Source organism: Oncorhynchus keta, chromosome 4 (assembly GCF_023373465.1).
Source record: "Oncorhynchus keta strain PuntledgeMale-10-30-2019 chromosome 4, Oket_V2, whole genome shotgun sequence".
Lineage (NCBI taxonomy): Eukaryota > Metazoa > Chordata > Actinopteri > Salmoniformes > Salmonidae > Oncorhynchus > Oncorhynchus keta.
In genome coordinates this window covers 17,739,002-17,760,255 of record NC_068424.1, presented here as the reverse complement: position 1 = coordinate 17,760,255, position 21,254 = coordinate 17,739,002, and the positions used below count along the sequence as shown (strand labels likewise).

At 43.8% G+C, this 21,254-nt stretch overlaps 1 protein-coding gene across 4 annotated transcripts in view; it reads left to right on the top strand.

Moving 5' to 3' along the window:
- LOC118382511 (spermatogenesis-associated protein 13-like) overlaps positions 1-21,254 on the top strand; it is a 43,249-nt gene that overhangs the window by 11,126 nt on the left and 10,869 nt on the right. Inside the window, exons 2-9 of one of the 4 annotated variants that reach the window (XM_052503019.1) lie at positions 5,543-7,138; positions 8,284-8,325; positions 8,735-8,804; positions 8,880-9,208; positions 9,357-9,501; positions 11,937-12,067; positions 19,620-19,799; positions 20,430-20,621. In XM_052503019.1, the coding sequence (XP_052358979.1) occupies positions 5,543-7,138; positions 8,284-8,325; positions 8,735-8,804; positions 8,880-9,208; positions 9,357-9,501; positions 11,937-12,067; positions 19,620-19,799; positions 20,430-20,621 (2,685 nt within the window). Of the gene's footprint in view, positions 1-5,542; positions 7,139-8,283; positions 8,326-8,734; positions 9,209-9,356; positions 9,502-11,936; positions 12,068-19,619; positions 19,800-20,429; positions 20,622-21,254 lie in introns of those variants that run through there. The other 3 variants (XM_052503015.1, XM_052503013.1, XM_052503022.1) reach the window with 3 other exon arrangements.

Here is a 21,254-nt window from a genome sequence, read left to right as displayed (position 1 = left end):
ACCCTCGCAAGGCTGCCGGCCCAGACGGCTGTCCCCACATGCTTCAAGATGGTCACCATTGTTTCTGTTCCCAAGAAATCTAAGGTAACTGAACTGGCTATCGTCCCGTAACACTCACTTCTGCCATCATGAAGTGCTTTGAGAGACTAGTCAAGGATCATATCACGTCCACCTTATCTGTTACCCTAGACCCAGTCCAATTTGCTTACTGCCCCAATAGGTCCACAGACGATGCAATCGCCTGCACACTGCCCTATCCCATCTGGACAAGAGGAATACCTATGTATAATGATGTTCATTGACTACAGCACCATAGTACCCTCAACTCATCATTAAGCTTAAGACCCTGGGTCTCGAACCTGCCTTGTGCAGCAGGGTCTTTGACTTCCTGACGGGCCGCCCCCAGGTGGTGATGTTAGGAAACATCTCCACTCCACTGATCCTCAACACTGGGGCCCCACAAGGATGCTTTCTCAGCCCTCTCCTGTACTCCCTGTTCACCCGCCTCCAACTCAATCGTCAAGTTTGTCGACGACTACAGTGGTAGGCTTGATTACCAACAACGACAAGACAGCCTACAGGGAGGAGGTGAGGTGTCAGGAAAATAACCTCTCACTCAATGTCACCAAAAGAGATGATCGTTGACTTCAGGAAACAGCAGAGGGAGAACTCCCTTATCCACATCGACGGGACAGCAGTGAAGGTGGAAAGTTTTAAGTTCCTCGGTGTACATATCACTGACAAACTGAAATGGTCCAAGCACACAGACAGTGTGGTGAAGAAGGTGCAAAAGTGCCTCTACAACCTCAGGAGGCTGAAAAAATCTGTCTTGTCACCTGAAAACCCTCACTAACTTTTACAGGTGCACAATTGAGAACATCCTGTCACTGCTTGGTACGGCAACTGCACCGCCCACAACCACAAGGTTCTCCAGAGGGTGGTGCGGTCTGCACAACACATCACTGGGGGCAAACTAAACTGCCCTCCAGGACACCTACACCACCCGATGTCACAGGTAGCCTTCCACAACCTTCCCACAATAAGTTGGGTGAATTTTGTCCCATTTCCTCCTGACAGAGCTGGTGTAACTGAGTCAGGTTTGTAGGCCTCCTTGCTCGCACACGCTTTTTCAATTCTGCCCACAAATTTTCTATGGTATTGAGGTCAGGGCTTTGTAATGGCCACTCCAATACCTTGACTTTGTTGTCCTTAAGCCATTTTCCCACAACTTATGCTTGGGGTCATTGTTCATTTGGAAGACCCATTTGCGACCAAGCTTTAAATTCCTGACTGATGTCTTGAGATGTCGCTTCAATATATCCACAATTTTCCCTACCTCGTGATGCCATCTATTTTGTGAAGTGCACCAATCTTTGTCCCCATGTGCAGTTGCAAACCATAGTCTGGCTCTTTTATGGAGGTTTTGGAGCAGCGGCTTCTTCCTTGCTGAGCAGTCTTTCAGGTTATGTCGATATAGGACTCGTTTTACTGTGGATATAGATACTTTTGTACCTGTTTCCTCCAGCGTCTTCACAAGGTCCTTTGCTGTTGTTCTGGGATTGATTTGCACTTTTTGCACCAAAGTACGTTCATCTCTAGAAGACAGAACGCACCTCCTTCCTGAGCGTTATGATGGCTGTGTGGTCCCATGGTGTTTATAATTGCATACTATTGTTTGTACAGATGAACGTGGTACCTTCAGGTGTTTGGAAATTGCTCCCAAGGATGAACCAGACTTGTGGAGGTCTACAATTTGTTTTATGAGGTCTTGGCTGATTTCTTTTGATTTTCCCATGATGTCAAGCAAAGAGGCACTGAGTTTGAAGGTAGGCCTTGAAATACATCCACATCTCCAATTGACTCAAATTATGTCAATTAGCCTATCAGAAGCTTCTAAAGCCATGACATAGCTGTTTAAAGGCACAGTCAACTTAGTGTATGTAAACTTCAGACCCACTGGAGTTGGGAATAAGTGAAATAATCTCTCTGTAAACAATTGTTGGAAAAATGACTTGTCATGCACAAAGTAGATGTCCAAACCGACTTGCCAAAACTATAGTTTGTTAACAAGAAATTTGTGGAGTGGTGGAAAAACTAGTTTTAATGACTCCATCCGAAGTGTATGTAAACTTCCGACTTAAACTATATATACTGTATCCTTCACTATCTATTGCATCCTAGCCACTTTGTCACTGCTCATCCATATATTTTATACTTATATATTCTCATCCCATTCCTTTACTAAATTGTGTGTATTAGGTTTTGTTGTGTAAATTGTTAGATACTGCTGTGCTGTTGAATCTAAGAAGCATATACAGTTCACTACCCTCGCAATAACATTTGCTAACCATGTGTATGTGACCAATAGAATGTTGTCCCACTCCTCTTCAATGGCTTTGTGAAGTTGCTGGATATTGGCGGGAACTGGAACACACTGTCGTACATGTAGATCCAGAGCATCTCAAACGAGCTTAATGGGTGACGTGTCTGAGTATGCAGACTATGAACTGGGACATGTTCAGCTTCCAGGAATTGTGTACAGATCCTTGCGACATGGGGCCGTGCATTATCATGCTGAAACATTAGGTGGTGGTGGCGGATGAATGGCACGACAATGGGCCTCAGGATCTCATCACTTGTGCTCATTGTCCGTAGCTTATGCCTGCCCATACCATAACCCCACCACCACCATGGGGCACTCTGTTCACAATGTTGACATCAGCAAACCGCTCGCCCACACGATGACATGGACGCTGTCTGCCATCTGCCCGGTACAGTTGAAACCGGGATTCGTCCGTGAAGAGCACATTTCTCCAGCGTGGCAGGTGAGTATTTGCCAACTGAAGTCGGTTACGATGCCACACTGCAGTCAGGTCAAGACCCTGGTGAGGATGATGCGCTTCCCTGAGACAGACAGTCTCAGACAGTTTGCAGAAATGATTTGGTTGAGCAAAAACACAGTTTCACCAGTTGTCCGGGTGTCTGGTCTCAGACAATCCCGCAAGTGAAGAAGCCGGCTGTGGAGGTCCTGGGCTGGTGTGGTTACACGTGGTCTGTGGTTGTGAGGCCGATTGGACGTAATGCCAAATTCTCTAAAACAATGTTGGAAGTGGTTTACGGTAGATAAATGAACATTGAATAATCTCGACAACAGCTCTGGTGGACATTCCTGTAGTCAGCATGCCAATTGCACGCTCCCTCAACTTGAGACATCTGTGGCGTTGTGTGACACAAGGGCACATTTTAGTGGCCTTTAATTGTCCCCAGCATAAGGTACAACTGTGTAATGATCATGCTGTTTAGTCAGCTTCTTGATATGCCACCTCAGGTGGATGGATTATCTTGGCAAAGGAGAAATGCTCGCTAACAGGGATGTAAACAAATTTGTGCACAACATTTGAGAGAAATAAGCTCTCTGTGCGTATGGAACATTTCTGGGATCTTTTATTTCAGCTCATGAAACATGGGACCAACACTTTGTTTCATTTATATTTTTGTTCAGTGTAGATAGGATAGCTGTCAGGGAGAAAGACTGCCAGACACCCTCTCTTTCTCGCTCTCATTCTTTCACTCACACACTCAAAGCTCAGAAACACATGCTGTTAACAAAAGAGCTAAATATATTTTTCTTGCACTCACATATATACAAAGATTTATGTTACTATACTAAGTCAGCAATAATACTGTACTCCACTCAAGATATATTTTATTCATACTTCACAGCAACATACGCATTTGCAGACTCATAAATGCATAATGTTATTGGCTAAACATTATACTGGTAGTGGCACCCATACATTTGTAGTAAACAAATAATTAGGCCTACTTTACTTTTCTGCATTACTCGTAGTGTTTCCTTGAATTACATTCTGAATCCGAATTGTGTTTTTTATGTCCGTCTAGCTGCTTCTGGTGTAAATCACTTCCTGAAAGGCCTTTTTCAAGTTAACAGTGTACCCCTCACTTGTGTGCCACCTTCAGGGCTGTGTGTATGGTAGCAGGCAGTCTAGTGTTAAAGATAAAGGCAACTCTGGCTATTTTGTACTAGTGTGCTTTAAGGATATGCTAAATAAACCACTGGATAGGCTATCCTAGTTAGCAGTTAATTTAGCCTTTCCTACTTAGCCTATTAGGCTAAATAAACTGCTGGATAGGCTAAATAAACTGCTAAATAGGATAGGCTAAATAAATCACTGGATAGGCTAAATAGAATAGGCGAAATAAACCACTGGATAGGCTAAATAGAACAGGCTAAATAAACTGATGGATAGGCTAAATAGAATAGGCGAAATAAACTGCTGGATAGTCTAAGTAGGCTAAATAAACTACTAAATAGGATAGGCTAAATAGAATAGGCTTAAAAGGATAGGCTAAATATACTGCGGGAAAGGTTAAATTAGGATAAGCTAAATATACTACTGGGCTGGCTAAATCAACTGCTGGCTAGGCTAAATAACCCGCTGGATATGATAAATAAAACTTCTGCGTAGGCTAAATAAACCGCTCTTATTTGCACAGGTTCCCTGTTTTTATAATGTTAATAAAGGGTAATAAAACATTTAAATCAAAGGGCCTTTTAAACGACCAAGGATACTGTAGTAAGAAGAGTAATATAAAGTGTTATATGTTATAAAACAAAACTCTCCTTCCAGATTCACATTAAGCTTCTCCAATCCAAAATTAAATCTAGAATCGGCTTCCTATTTCACAACAAAGCATCCTTCACTTGTGCTGCCAAAAATACCCTCGAAGTCATTAACAAAATAGCCTCCAACGCTCAACTCTGCAAACTGGATGTAGTCTATCACAGTGCCATCCGTTTGGTCACCAAAGCCCCATATACTACCCACCACTGTGACCTATATGCTCTCGTTGCCTGGTCCTTGCTTCATATTCGTTGCCAAACCCACTGGCTCCAGGTCATCTATAAGTCTTTGCTAGGTAAAGCCCCGCCTTATCTCAGCTCACTGGTCACCATAGCAACACCCATCCGTAGCACGTGCTCCAGCAGGTATATTTCACTGGTCATCCCCAAAGCCAACATCTTTCCTTCCAGTTCTCTGCTGTCAATGATTGGAACAAATTGCAAAAATCACTGAAGCTGGAGACTCATATCTCCCTCACTAACTTTAAGCATCAGCTGTCAGAGCAGCTTACCGATTATTGCACCTGTACACAGCCCATCTGTAAATAGCCCACCCAACTACCCCATCCCAATACTGTTAATTTTTGCTCCTTTGCACCCCAGTATGTCTACTTGCACATTCATCTTCTGCACATCTATCACTCCAGTGTTTAATAGCTAAATTGTAATTATTTTGCCACTATGGCCAGGGAGGTACCCCAATCTTACTACATTTGCACACACTGTATATAGACTTTTCTATTGTGTTATTGACTGTATGTTTGTTTATCCAATGTGTAACTCTGTGTTTTTTGTCGCACTGCTTTGCTTTATCTTGGCCAGGTCACAGTTGTTGTTCTCAACTGGCCTACCTGTTTAAATAAAATAAGTGTTACGTAACATGTCTTGTCTCTTTAGGCGGGGCAGAGCGATGCAGCCCTGTCTACCAGCGATGACTCCCTCTCCTGTCGCGATGGTCCCTCCACCAACCCTGACCTTCAACCTCGAGCCTGGCCCCGACCCCTCGGCGATCTTTACCCTACCCAAGGTCACGTGGAGAAGGCGGCACCCCCGTCCCTGCTGTCTGGGTGTGGTGCCCAGGTACAGCTTGTGACCTATGACCCCCACAATGAGGAGAGTAGACTGAACGGGCTCAACACGGACACCTGGTCCAGCCGAGTGATAGGCCACCCTGAGATGAAGCCCTACCCCTCCAGGATCATGAGGCTCTTCTCTACCCAGAGGAAGTGCACCGTTCCTGGGGACAGTCCGGGCACAACCAGGCCCTTCTCCTTCCAGGGCCCTCAATCCAGTGCCGGGGGCCCGCAGGCTTGGCCAGTCCTGTCAGGGCTTGCCGTCATGGGCTCCTTTAAGAAGCTGCGCTCCTCAGTGCTCCAAGGCATTCAGAACCGAGGGACAGCTAATCCGGATGGGGAGTACATCTCAGCAGCCAACCAGGGTGAATATAATGGAATGGTCACAACCAATCAGAGCTTAAGACTGAGGTGTGGGGAGGGCTATAGTGTGTCCAGTAGGGTGTCTATTGGCCAGCAGATGGCTGGGATGAGCCCTTATAGTTCTGAAAATGAAGAAGAGGAGGAAGTAGTAGATAAGGAAGATGGACTGCAGAGAAACACACGCTTTTCAAGGAGTATCCGGAGAGCATATGGGGCTGGGCGCATCTCACTGCTGGACACTGGGCAGAACGGGGAACGCGGGGAGGGTCCAGGACAGGGGGTTTCATCCAATCAGAGGCCAGGTTTAGGCTCCAGTTCAGGGTCTGAGGTGAACCTCCATTTGGAAGAGAGCGTCAACGTGCTGAGCAGACTAACCAAGAGTGCAGACAACCTACACCTTAAGGCCCCTTTCAGACGCAAAGCCCCTTCTCCCTCCTCAAATGACTCACCTGGTACCATTGGCTCTGTTGTGGCCAATGTGGGCCCCAGCATACAGAGATCAGCCAGTGCCTCGTCCGTGGACCTTAGGGACCGCAGCCAGAGCCCTGGTCGCCTTAGAAGTCCCCTAGGGGCCAGGGGCCACATGTTGAAGCTAGTGGGCAGCATGACTGACCTGACTGTGAGACGCAGGCCTAACCTGTCCCCCGTCACTTGCCCGGGCTCCCCCGTGACTCCCCTGTCCCCCCTCAGCCGTCTCCACGACGACTACTCCCGCCGTACACCCTGCCTTCCAGCCGGTGACCGTCAACGGCGGCCCTCGCCCGCCAGAACGAGGAACGTCACTCTGGTATCACTGGAACACACCCCAACCATCCACCCCCACCTCCAGGGAAGACCAGACCATGTCTTCAGTTTCCCAACCTATAGTGACCCTCTTGCTACAACCTCATCTCCCCTGAGGAGCAGTCTGTGTGAGGGGGGCAGGCCTCAGGAGGGACGGGGAGATGGGTGGAGAGCTCAGTGTGACTCCACTCCACTCCCTCAGGGGGAGCCATGTGAGAGCCACAGCAAACACCAGCCAGAGGTCAATGCAGAGGTCAAGACGGCACCAAAGCAGGTAAGATAATACTTTGATGCTCCAATCTGCTACACTGGCTCAGTCCTACTGGAATGTCTGGACTACTGATCTGACAGACATCAGGTGAAAGCGATTTACTGGTAGTGACATCTCATTCCTTTTTATTCAGCGGGCTCAAAGGGAAGCACAGTGAAAAGTCGTCATGGGGTGAAGGCAGACAGTCTCATCCTCATCAATTGGAGCAGAATGATTTGTTGTAAGGCCTTTATCGTAATAATTTGATCTTCTGGCATTGACCTTGTCTTGTGAAATGGAACGTAGTTGTGGAGATATCTGGTGGTTTATGAAGTGATCTTTGATTATGTCAGGTCTCTTAAAGTCATTTAGATAAGTGAGTGGAGGCGCGTGTTTCTAGCTAACCAAAGAATCCAACGCTTGCGTGCCCATGCCTAGTCCAAAGTTCCTGTCCAACATGATTGGTCAAGTCAGTTGTCAATCAGGCTTTACAGCCCAGCTGATTGGCCCCAGCCCTGTGTCACATCTACTGTCACTTTATCTGTGTCTCATAAGCGTCGGTCTAGTGAATTTGTCACCACTGTGATTGCGTGACTCCCAGCAGCCACAGCCCTAGCAGGGTCACGTGTCGGCCGGCTGTAGAGGCCGGCCAATCTGAAGGAACAGAACAGGCACAGTTAATTATTAGGTATTGTTTATGATTGGTGGTGGGATTGGTTGCATAAGCAAGCAATCTGTTCCAGTGTGCTGTGGCAGGCTGGTTATCAGTAAGAGCAATGCTGTCCCCTCCCTTCCCCACTCTGCCCTCAACAACAGGCAGGCAGGCAGGCCACCGGGACAAAGTCCACTAGTCACGCTGGGCCTGGGAGAGTTTACAGAGAGATATAGGAAAACACTACCGACACACCAGGAATAATACACTTTCTGGGTTGTTAAAGGACTGAATATTCAATCAGAAGACTGGTTTATTTGATTGAGAACCATGATGGCAGATTTTAGTTGATCAGATGGAGGGAAATTAGCTGATTTTCATTGGTTGAAGAGAGAGAAGCAGGCAGGGGAACTGTGCAGTAGAGAACTAAAGGAGAAGCCGACCCAGACCTCGGGACAGAGGCCTGTGAGTGTGTTGGTGTTTGACCATGGTGCTGATCTACTGTGTACCTTTCCAGTGCATATGGACCAGACCAGACCAAGATCAGGAGGAGCTGGAGGTAAAGGAACTTCTCTCTTCTGACATGCCAATGACAAACAAATTAAACTTAACCAGTACAGTATACTAGTAAGCTCTCTGGTCAGTTAAACTAACCATTGCAAACAATTTCTCTTGGGCAGTAACCTAAATGGGAGGAAATGTATTCTCTTCTGTCGCTCCTCGTGTGTACACATACAATTTGATAAGACTTTTTACATGAATTCAGGGTATGTGATATGGGAGAAGAATGTGCAAAAATAAATATTCCATATCACTGACATTTGTACGGACTTTCCACATTTGACACGTCAGCTAAACAGCATGCTCTGTTTCTGATTAACATACCTTCTTTAACGAGGCTGTGTTTAATTAGGAGCAGGCATTGTGGGACATCAAATTTGACCTTTCACCTTTACTCTTACCTGCAGGACACATCAGACGAACAGGGCAGAGAGGCACTGTTAGGGGGTGAAGAGGCGCCCTCTCCTTCAGCCACCGGTACCACTCTCACCCCAACATGTTCCCTAGATTCTCCCACCTCACCCATATTAATCACATCACCCATGGCAACAGGCGCCACGGAAACGTCCACGTCCGTCACCCCCAGACGGCGGGCGGGGCGATCGAGGCCTCGGCCAATCTCTGACTACGCTCAGCTGGTTGCCAGGAAGTACGCCATCCCCGAGGAGGAGGCGGAGCTACATCCTGAGGAGAGGACTACAAATGGAACTCCCTGTCAGGACTTCAAAAGTAATGGAGGCTCGCAGGACAGTGACAGCCAAGAGAACTACAATATGAATGGAGATCTCCGGTGCCGGAGAAGACGGCCTATGTCTGTGATTGGAGGAGTGGATCTGTACTCTTCACCTGGCGCTGAGGAGAGAGAGGACCGCCTGCCGTCTGTAAGCATCTCACTGTTTAACAATGGCTAGATATACTGAGAGATTTGTGTAACATAGTATGTCAAATAATGCCCTGTTTGTGATTGAGGTGCAAAACCCTTGGACGTTCTCAAAGGCCCCTAACACTGTCCTTTCCATGTCGCTCTAGCCCCTGTCACGCCCCCCTGTCCCATCACACCAAGTGCCCTCCTACAGGGTTGTGTCGGCCAGGTTCCGCCCCTCCACCTTCTCCCAGAGCACCCCCATTGGACTGGACCGCCTTGGACAACGCAAACTACACAGAGTTCTCAGTGGTGAGGGAGGGAGTGTGTGTGAAAGGGAGGAATAAAGATGGAGCATGTCTGTCTATGAGAGGCAGAGTGGGGTAGAATGTCTGTTAAAGAAGCGTAAAGCAGAGAGCAGATTGGCCAACATGCACGCATGTTGTGTAACAACAACACAATACTCTGTCCATGTATGAAGGTACGAGATCCGAGTTAAAAGTACGCAGAAATGAATAGGGCCTGATTTTTAAAAAACAACAACATTTTAATCAAAAATAAATCCACTGAGTAAATCTAACAACCCGATTCTCGAGCTGCAACACACAGACATGTACGGAGTTTGTGTCAACGAACATGGAAATGAATACATCATTATTCAACGTAGCTTCCTCGTGTCTGTCCCTCCTGTTTGTTGTGATGCTGAGTTTGCGGACTGTCTGCTGTAAGTTAACACATGGACTCGGTGTGTTGTGGAAAGGTAAACACATTGGTTGAAACTAACGTTAGCGAACATAAAATGGACATTCAGTGGGCTCTAATGTGCCAGCAGTTCACTCGCATTTGCTAGTGAAAGAAATGAAATACAAGTACGAAAAATAACTGTTCGCATTTGTGCGAGTGTGAAAAACATTTATTTCTGCGTCCCATTAGTTGTATTTTCCACGTAACATTACGAGGAGAACGCAAACCTGATAGACTAACAGTAATTATGATCCACATAACATTACGAGGAGAACGCAACCTGATAGACTAACAGTAATTATGATCCACGTAACATTACGAGGAGAACGCAACCTGATAGACTAACAGTAATTATGATCCACGTAACATTACGAGGAGAACGCAACCTGATAGACTAACAGTAATTATGATCCACGTAACATTACGAGGAGAACGCAACCTGATAGACTAACAGTAATTATGATCCACGTCACAAAAAGCATTACCAAAGTATATTCAAAAATAAATATAAACATCTTGGAATTAAATGGAGTCGAGTTTAGAAGACAGCGCGATGAAGAATGAATGAGTGTCCTGTATTAGATTCAGAGGCAATGCTTCTAAAATGCCTTTGCACTACATTTTAGATTTGATCAATTTCAAAAATCTGAAATGATATATGCTCTGCAAATAAATACAACAGACACCTTTACATAGGCTGAAACAGACTCTTCTAGCGAACAGCGTTCAGATTCTCTTTGCGGTGGCCTACTGGACAGCGTTCAGATTCCCTTTGCGGTAGCCTACTGAACAGCGTTCAGATTCCCTTTGCGGTAGCCTACTGAACAGCTTCAGATTCCCTTTGCGGTAGCCTACTGAACAGCCTTCAGATTCCCTTTGCGGTAGCCTACTGAACAGCCTTCAGATTCCCTTTGCGGTAGCCTACTGAACAGCCTTCAGATTCCCTTTGCGGTAGCCTACTGAACAGCCTTCAGATTCCCTTTGCGGTAGCCTACTGAACAGCCTTCAGATTCCCTTTGCGGTAGCCTACTTGAGCTTTGTGTAGCCAGTCTGTGTCAATGTGATCATTTTGTTTTTATGTTTTCAAAATGATTTTGCTTTTAGTGTTGATTAGGAACCCGTGTCTAAAAAGCCAGTACTTGTGAGCTGGCCCTAGTGATTGGCCCTGTTTGAGAGGTGACTAGCGTTCTCTGCTATAGAGACTAAACTTGGGGGCATGTGCTAAGAAAAACGTTATAGATAATTATCTCCATTCTATACTGTACATGTAATGGAATAAACATACAGACAATCTGTGCTAATTCTACAAAACATATATTTATATTATATGTTCTGTACTTATCAGTATGAATCTTTTATTTATGTTTTCTAAATACCTTTTCAGAGGACTAACTGAACCAGGTGTGATGCATAATGTTTGTCTAAGCACATGAATCTCCAATTTGCTGCCAGTCTTGTACTCTAAACAGTTGGACAGGGTTGGCAGGTCTGGGAGAGCTTTGAAAGTTAGTGTGTAAAATAGTGTGTTTACCATCTTTCCAGAGTGTGTAATGTGTAAGAGCAGGGTTCCCCAACTGGCCCAGGGGTGGGTTTTTTTTTCCCCCCCAATTTTTCTAAACAAAACCCACAATTATTTATATATATACATATGTGTAATTATTATTTATTTATTTTCGTTGTAAACTAAAAACACCAGGAAACCAGCTCCAATTGATTTCATTTTAGGAAATATTTTCCCATGCATAATAGTGACGTGATCGTATACAAATGTAAACAAGGTTTGAAATGATTGTTTTAGTTAAACATATCTGTTTGGGCTTCTTGCGGTCAATTTGCCTTCTACAAATGATTTGTATTTGTCGCAGCCCCCCGACCATCCACTCAAGAACAAATCAGCCCGCGGCTGAATATAGTTGATGATCCCTGGTGTAGTGAGTGCTGTTTGTGTGTGTGAGAGAGCATGTCTGATGTGTGTAACTGTACTAACTCTCTCCTCCCCACAGCAGACGGAGGCTCAGAGTGTTGTGCAGCGGTGGATGGTGACAGTGTGAGTGAGGAGGAGGGGAGCTTCGATGAGCTCAGTGATGTCACAACGTACCTGCAGCCTGGGGTGGGGCTGTCTGCTCTCAGCCAGGTGTGCTGCTTATCTACCTGCCTGCCTGTGTGTTAAATTGCAGGATGCATTCAGCATCAGATGTAACCAATGTTCCCTCAAGAAATTCGGCACTGATCAAATTTCATCTCTGCTGAGTGCAAACTTGAATGTTGGGAAAATTCTGTGCAACTTCCAGTGCGAGTTTATCAATCAAATTTCAATCAAATTGACTTATAAAGCCATCAGCTGATGTCACAAAGTGCTGTACAGAAAACCAGCCTAAATCCCCAAACAGCAAGCAATGCAGGTGTAGAAGCAAGTTTACTCTGAACACTGAGGTTGTACCTGTTTTTAGTTAGTTTTTAACAGTGCTCAAGTAAGCTACTGTGGCTATTTGATCATAATGTAGGCCTACCAGAGTGGCCTACTATAAAAAGAAAATGGAGAAAATGGATCATATCTTAACATGTACAGTGCCTTGCGAAAGTATTCGGCCCCCTTGAACTTTGCGACCTTTTGCCACATTTCAGGCTTCAAACATAAAGATATAAAACTGTATTTTTTTGTGAAGAATCAACAAGTGGGACACAATCATGAAGTGGAACAACATTTATTGGATATTTCAAACTTTTTAACAAATCAAAAACTGAAAAATTGGGCGTGCAAAATTATTCAGCCCCCTTAAGTTAATACTTTGTAGTGCCACCTTTTGCTGCGATTACAGCTGTAAGTCGCTTGGGGTATGTCTCTATCAGTTTTGCACATCGAGAGACTGAAATTTTTTCCCATTCCTCCTTGCAAAACAGCTCGAGCTTAGTGAGGTTGGATGGAGAGCATTTGTGAACAGCAGTTTTCAGTTCTTTCCACAGATTCTCGATTGGATTCAGGTATGGACTTTGACTTGGCCATTCTAACACCTGGATATGTTTATTTTTGAACCATTCCATTGTAGATTTTGCTTTATGTTTTGGATCATTGTCTTGTTGGAAGACAAATCTCCATCCCAGTCTCAGGTCTTTTGCAGACTCCATCAGGTTTTCTTCCAGAAAAGTCCTGTATTTGGCTCCATCCATCTTCCCATCAATTTTAACCATCTTCCCTGTCCCTGCTGAAGAAAAGCAGGCCCAAACCATGATGCTGCCACCACCATGTTTTATCAGTGGGGATGGTGTGTTCAGGGTGATGAGCTGTGTTGCTTTTACGCCAAACATAATGTTTTGCATTGTAGCCAAAAAGTTCCATTTTGGTTTCATCTGACCAGAGCACCTTCTTCCACATGTTTGGTGTGTCTCCCAGGTGGCTTGTGGCAAACTTTAAACGACACTTTTTATGGATATCTTTAAGAAATGGCTTTCTTCTTGCCACACTTCCATAAAAGCCAGATTTGTGCAATATACAACTGATTGTTGTCCTATGGTCAGAGTGTTCCACCTCAGCTGTAGATCTCTGCAGTTCATCCAGAGTGATCATGGGCCTCTTGGCTGCATCTCTGATCAGTCTTCTCCTTGTATGAGCTGAAAGTTTAGAGGGACGGCCAGGTCTTGGTAGATTTGCAGTGGTCTGATACTCCTTCCATTTCAATATTATCGCTTGCACAGTGCTCCTTGGGATGTTTAAAGCTTGGGAAATCTTTTTGTATCCAAATCCGGCTTTAAACTTCTTCACAACAGTATCTCGGACTGCCTGGTGTGTTCCTTGTTCTTCATTATGCTCTCTGCGCTTTTAACGGACTTCTGAGACTATCACAGTGCAGGTGCATTTATACGGAGACTTTATTACACACAGGTGGATTGTATTTATCATCATTATTCATTTAGGTCAACATTTGATCATTCAGAGATCCTCACTGAACTTCTGGAGAGAGTTTGCTGCACTGAAAGTAAAGGGGCTGAATAATTTTGCACGCCCAATTTTTCAGTTTTTGATTTGTTAAAAAAGTTTGAAATATCCAATAAATGTCGTTCCACTTCATGATTGTGTCCCACTTATTGTTGATTCTTCACAAAAATATACAGTTTTATATCTTTATGTTTGAAGCCTGAAATGTGGCAAAAGGTCGCAAAGTTCAAGGGGGGCGAATACTTTCGCACGGCACTGTAAATAGCTGTTCTATCATTCAGCCTACAGTAGCAGCCAATATGTAGGGACCTTGTTTGGAACCTGTTTTATTTACTTGTCCTTCAGACAGGGAGGTGACTGAAAGAGTTGTTGTTTGATGCAAGAAACCACTCTACAAAATAAAATGCATGATTATTACAGAGAATCAGACAATTATGCTACCCTCTGCCTATTGGCTACTTAGCGTATTCAAGCCTGTCTCAAAATACAACAGTGCCCCTTTAAGACAAAACAAATCTACAGTGGGGCAAAAAAGTATTTCGTCAGCCACCAAGTGTGCAAGTTCTACCACTTAAAGATGAGAGGCCTGTAATTTTCATCATAGGTACACTTCAACTATGACAGACAAAAAGAGAAAAAAAATCACATTGTAGGATTTTTTTATGAATTTATTTGCAAATTATGGTGGAAAATAAGTATTTGGTCAATAACAAAAGTTTTTCTCAATACTTGAAGAAGGTCAAATGTTTTATGTAAGCCTTCAAGGTTTTCACACACTTGCTGGTATTTTGGCCCATTCCTCCATGCAGATCTCCTCTAGTTTTGGGGCTGTTGCTGGGCAACACGGACTTTCAACTCCCTCCAAAGATTTTCTATGGAGTTGAGATCTGGAGACTGGCTAGGCCACTCCAGGACCTTGAAATGCTTCTTACGAAGCCACTCCTTCGTTGCCCGGGCGGTGTGTTTGGGATCATTGTCATGCTGAAAGACCCAGCCACGTTTCATCTTCAATGCCCTTGCGGATGGTTTTCACTCAAAATCTCACGATTTTTTCTGCACTGATCAGTCGTGCAGAAAAACAGCCCCAGAGCATGATGTTTCCACCCCCATGCTTCACAGTAGGTATGGTGTTCTTTGGATGCAACTCAGCATTCTTTGTCCTCCAAACACGACGAGTTGAGTTTTTACCAAAAAGTTCTATTTTGGTGTCATATGGTTAGATGAAATTCTCCCAATCTTCTTCTGGATCATCCAAATGCTCTCTAGCAAAATTCAGACAGCCTGGACATGTACCGGCTTACGCAGGGGGACACGTCTGGCACTGCAGGATTTGAGTCCCTGGTGTCGTAGTGTGTTACTGGTGGTAGGCTTTGTTACTTTCATCCCAGCTCTCTGCAGGTCATTCACTAGGTCCCTCCGTGAGGTTCTGGGATTTTGGCTCACCGTTCTTGTGATCATTTTGACCCCACGGGGTGAGATCTTGCGTGGAGCCCCAGATCGAGGGAGATTATCAGTGGTCTTGTATGTTTTCCATTTCCTAATAATTGCTCCCACCAGAAATCTTGCTTGTTTGTAGGTGACCAAATACTTATTTTCCACCATAATTTGCAAATAAATTCATTAAAAATCATACAATGTGATTTTCTGGATTTTTTTTCCTTCTCATTTTGTCTGTCATAGTTGAAGTGTACGTACCTATGATGAAAATTACAGGCCTCATCTTTTTAAGTGGGAGAACTTGCACAATTGTTGGTTGACTAAATACTTCTTTGCCCCACTATGTACCTAACTCATTTTTCATAAAGGTCTAGAAATGTATACTTTTTGTGCTCTTGTTGGAAGCAATCACTCTCCTATTGCAGACTACATAGTATCTATAACTGGGCTAATAACTGTAACTTGCAAAGGATATTAACTAAATGTGCACAACTGGCTACATGCAGCTCTTGCTTTGATCTCAAAACAAGCGCGCCTACTCACAACTGGGGCTGTTGCGGTGATCGTATTACCGCCACACCGGCGGTCACGAGTCATGAAGGCAGTCAAATTCCACATGACTGTTTAGTCACGGTGATTAGGCTTCTCCAAGCTCTGATGCTGCTGGTGGTCATTAGTACCGAACTTGCTAACTGCCTCAGCACTCTATTTTCCCTCTAATCACTGACATCAATGCGAATATATTTGAACATCTAATCAAACACTTCGAGAGCTCATGTTGCTCAATATTTCATTAAGCTATGCAATTGCATAAGAGAACAGAGTGATGGCCTCTATTAAAAAGAGGATCCCATCAGCTTTCTATAGGCTAGGCCTACTATATTTCTAAACTTTCCTAATATTAAGCACATTGCTTATATTTAGAACAGGAGTGTAGCCTACCTGGCTGGCATGAAAATGAACTACAGGAAAAGCTACTTAATGCATAGATAACATGTATTTTTCCCACTGCCCCTGTTTTGATTCAGGTGCATGATAATGGTTCATTCTAAATCAAAACAAATGTCACACATTAATTAGTATATGTAAAGACGAGATTAAATCAAGAATAATCTGATGGGTGACAATTTTTGCCTATCACTTGTCAATTACACTACCGTTCAAAAGTTTGGGGTCACTTACAAATGGCCTTGTTTTTGAAAGAGAAGCACATTTTTTGTCCATTTTTAAAATAACATCAAATTGATCAGAAATACAGTGTAGACATTGTTAATGTTATAAATTACTATTGTAGCTGGAAACATCTGATTTTTAATGGAATATCTACATAGGTGTACAGAGGCCCATTATCAGCAACCATCACTCGTGTGTTCCAATGACACGTTGTGTTAGCTAATCCAAGTTTATCATTTCAAAAAGGCTAATTGATTATTAGAAAACCCTTTTGCAATTATGTTAGCACAGCTGAAAACTGTTGTCTTGATTTAAGAAGCAATACAACTGGTCTTCTTTAGACTGGTTGTGTATCTGGAGCATTAGCATTTGTGGGTTCGATTACGTGCTCAAAATGGCCAGAAACAAAGGCCTTTCTTCTGAAACTCGTCAGTCTATTCTTGTTCTTTGAAATGAAGGCTATTCCATGCTAGAAATTGCCAAGAAACTGATGATCTCGTACAACGGTGTGTATTACTCCCTACACAGAACAGCGCAAACTGTCTCTAACCAGAATAGAGAAGGGAGTTTGAGGCCCCGGTACACAACTGAGCAAGAGGACAACTACATTAGTTTCTAGTTTGATAAACAGACGCCTCACAAGTCCTCAACTGGCAGCCTCGTTAAATAGTACCCACAAAACACCAATCTCAACGTCAACAGTGAGGCGACTCCGGGATGCTGGCCTTCTAGGCAGAGTTCCTCTGTCCAGTGTCTGTTCTTTTGCCCATCTTAATCTTTTATTTTTATTTCCCAGTATGAGATGGCTTTTTCTTTGCAACTCTGCCTCTGCCTGTGTGCCATTGGAACACAGGAGTGATGGTTGCTGATAATGGGCCTCTGTACTCCTATGTAGATATTCCATTAAAAATCAGCTGTTTCCAGCTACAATAGTCATTTACAACATTAACAATGTCTGCAGTGTATTTATGATCAATTTGATGTTATTTTAATGGACAAAAAATTTGCTTTTCTTTCCAAAACAAGGACATTTCTAAGTGACCCCAAACTTTTGAATGGTAGCTAATATATATTATTTGTGACTTTTTCATAGTTGCACACCTATGTAGCCTAGCCCATAGGCCAATATGTTTTAATAAAGTTTGTATCACAACTGAAGTTGCCAAATGCATAATTGCATTTGCGGTCACTTTTGATAATGGTGTTTTCCGCCAGTGGTACATTCACACTTATAGCCTCCTTCCGTGTGCGCATTGCTGCGCTTATAATATGAAGAAATAGCCTTATGGTTTATCAACATTTTAAGCTGAACGTTTTGATCTAAAAAGTTTTTTTGATGCTAGTGGTTGTATTAATTTGGGCTCTATCGCAACTGTCCCATACTATTTTTTAAAATGTATTAAATCTTTATTTTACATAATAGAACAGGTCTACTTTTGTACTATGGGGGTCAGTTGATTAACATAGTCTCGGGCTTTTGCTGTTCAAAGTAAATGTGAACAGTTCTTCCAATATCTTCAATATGCACATCAGAGTTGGATAAGGACGTGAGAAGTTGCGTCACCCGACGTGTCTGTCTTAATTTGTAGCCTGTGAGAAAGCCCCGACCAGCTGACGGAGAGCTGTGTGAGTGAGAGACTCTTCGGATTGCACGGCACACTCAAAAGAGAAGAAGAGCACAGCACTTAGGGCCGTAAAAGGAATGGGTTTTTTTTAGGGTGCATTACAGCCACAAAGGGGATTCCGCCGTGAAATTCGAGGCGTTATCAAGTGCGTGTCAAATTGTGATTGAGACTATTGAAGTGTACAGCCTGTGCCATAAACAATACAGAACTCGTCCCTTTTCAAGCTATTTTCTTTGAAATTATCATTAGTCTCATCATGCAGCCTTACAATGTATTAAAAATCAAAACAACGTTTGTAGAACAACTAAAGTTACATTTAATAAATCTAAATTAAGCATATAGGAATACCTGTTTCTTTAACTGCTCAACACTGAATAGCCAAATGTGCGCACTCAATCGTTTGGAGACAATATTTATTTTATTTAGCTTTGTTCAATTGTATTCACCATACTATAAAGTAATGCAACATAATTATAAGCTAATCTTGTCTGCTAAATGAAATAGTGTAGCCCACAGCCATATGGCATAGCCAGATCAGGACCTAACATAAAGACAACTCAGAGTATGCTATTCTGTTCTTCTGAAATAGTCTACATTTTCTTCATATCATGTTTCTTTAGACCTGTCTAAAATAAACCATGGATTTATTGTGAAGGTGTGGTCTATAATACATGGATTTATTCAACTTTTTAAAATGTGTGGAAGCCAGGAGATGCTTAATGTGTTTGTTAATTAACAGTCAATTACCATGAGACTGACAGTTATTCACTTGACAATCACAGTCTGACAATTTTGTGACCGTCACAGCCCTACTCACGACCACTCATGCTGTAAACACAGTCCAGGTCCAAGTAAATGGTACAGATCCATATAGGAAATGGTCTATTTGCATGTAGGCCTACTGCAGCTCTGATTGTTTACGCTGCACCGGTCTGTGTAGAGTACATGCTGAGTAGTGCGTGTCAATACAATAGAATCCTACTCCTATGCGTTCTGTCTACAACAAAAGCTAAGCTGTTGCATAGTTCGTTTTGTTTCAGTATGTTGCGTTGAACGTGGGTAATATTGGGTTGATTCGATCACAATTGCCACAGTAAAGAGAAACCTTGAGTGTTAACTTCCACTCCATAATAAATACAAAGTTTTTTTTTACAGAAAAAATGGAGGAATGCCTTGGAGATCGATCAGTCGTTGAATGAAGTTCAATATCGTACTTCTCTCTGTGGGCTGATATTTCTGTGCGGTGGTCTGGGGGCTACTGCGCATGCGCGCTGCTTAAAGGGAACATTGGATAAATGTCTCTAAGACAATATGCCGTTTCTGCAATCCCTGATGTGTGTGTGATCTGTTTTGGTCTGAGTTTGGACGCAGCTCTGGTGTCCCAAGTCCAAGCGTAATCTGTGTCAGACATGAGTATGCTGTGCATGTAATTCTGTATTTATTTGTGCGTGTCTGTCATTACATAAGCTCGGTAACCCTCCACTTCTCTCTTACCCTTTTTTCTCTCGTTCTCTCAGTGGATCAGCCAGGGTCAAGCTGTGTATGCAGAGGCCCTGTGGGACCATGTGACAATGGAGGAGCAGGAGCTGGCGTTCAAGGCGGGGGATGTGATCCGGGTGCTGGAGGCCCCTCACAAGGACTGGTGGTGGGGCATGGGGGCAGACAGGGAGGCCTGGTTCCCCTCCAGCTTCGTCAGGGTAAGACAACACGGAGTCAACACACTTGTGCACTAGCCCTGTTGCATTGAAAAGAAATAAAAATCTGTCAAAGTCAATTATTTAACAGCTCTTTGTTTTTATTGATCTTTTTTCACAACAACAAGAAACAAACAGATCAGGTCATGAGGCAAAAAGAGGTCAAAAACAAAACAACTTTCTGAACAAGCCATTGACATGATCGGCTTGGATCAGGAAGCAAGAAAATACAACAAGTGTCCATGTTTTGTCTTAAGTAGACATTCTGCCCTCTGTGTAATTGATGTTTACGCTAGACTCTGCCAGCTGTCTTGGCTGCAACCCAGCCCCTTAGTAGTGTGTGTTCAAGGGAAAGGGTAGTGTGGGTTTTGGGGGTTTCCCTGGTGAATTGTGTTGATTTACAGTTGCATCTTAATAAGGCAAGCTATGGTAACCGTGGTGAGGCCAGTTAATTGACGGGGGGGGGTGACCGCTTGGTAATTGCCCCTGTTGGGGATTGTTGGCGACGGACAGGGTTTGTTAACCATACATGGTGTTTCTAATGTTACCATAGGGATGTAGGTTGGGTTAATAGGGTTTCATTCACAGATGTGTGACTCTGGTTCACCTGGTAACGTGTGTGTGATTTGACAGGTGCGTGTGAACCAGGAGGAGGATTCTGGAGTGGAGAGTGTAGAGCGTTGTGCTCTGGACCAGGAAAACCCACACACTGCCCCCCGGGACACACACAGCGCTGAGCACCGCCACCAGATGAGGACCAACGTGGTCAAAGAGATCATGAACACAGAACGCATCTACATCAAACACCTCCGGGACATCTGTGAGGTGGGTGGAGGCTCAACCAGAAACATTAACCCGACCCTAACCCATCTCTCTCCTCCATCGTCACTGACATTACCGATAGGGTAGAATTTACCTTAGTTTTTCTCTCCTGCTCTCCTCTCTTCTCCTTGCCTCTTTTTGGAAAAATGGTCAAAGGTAATTGAGGAGCGAAGGAGAGGAAATGTGTGAACGAATGCATTTGTATGAAATGAAACTCTCCTTGTCTACTCACGCTTCATCCGGCAAATGAAGTTTAAACGGGTGGAATTCCAGAATAATTGTGTGAAGTGATAAAACAAATGTAGCTAGTTGTGCAACACATTTTATAGATACAAGGAGAACACCTGACTCAAGATGCTATGAGAACACCTGACTCAAGATGCTTTGAGAACACCTGACTCAAGATGCTTTGAGAACACCTGACTCAAGATGCTTTGAGAACACCTGACTCAAGATGCTTTGAGAACACCTGACTCAAGATGCTTTGAGAACACCTGACTCAAGATGCTTTGAGAACACCTGACTCAAGAACACCTGACTCAAGATGCTTTGAGAACACCTGACTCAAGATGCTTTGAGAACACCTGACTCAAGATGCTTTGAGAACACCTGACTCAAGATGCTTTGAGAACACCT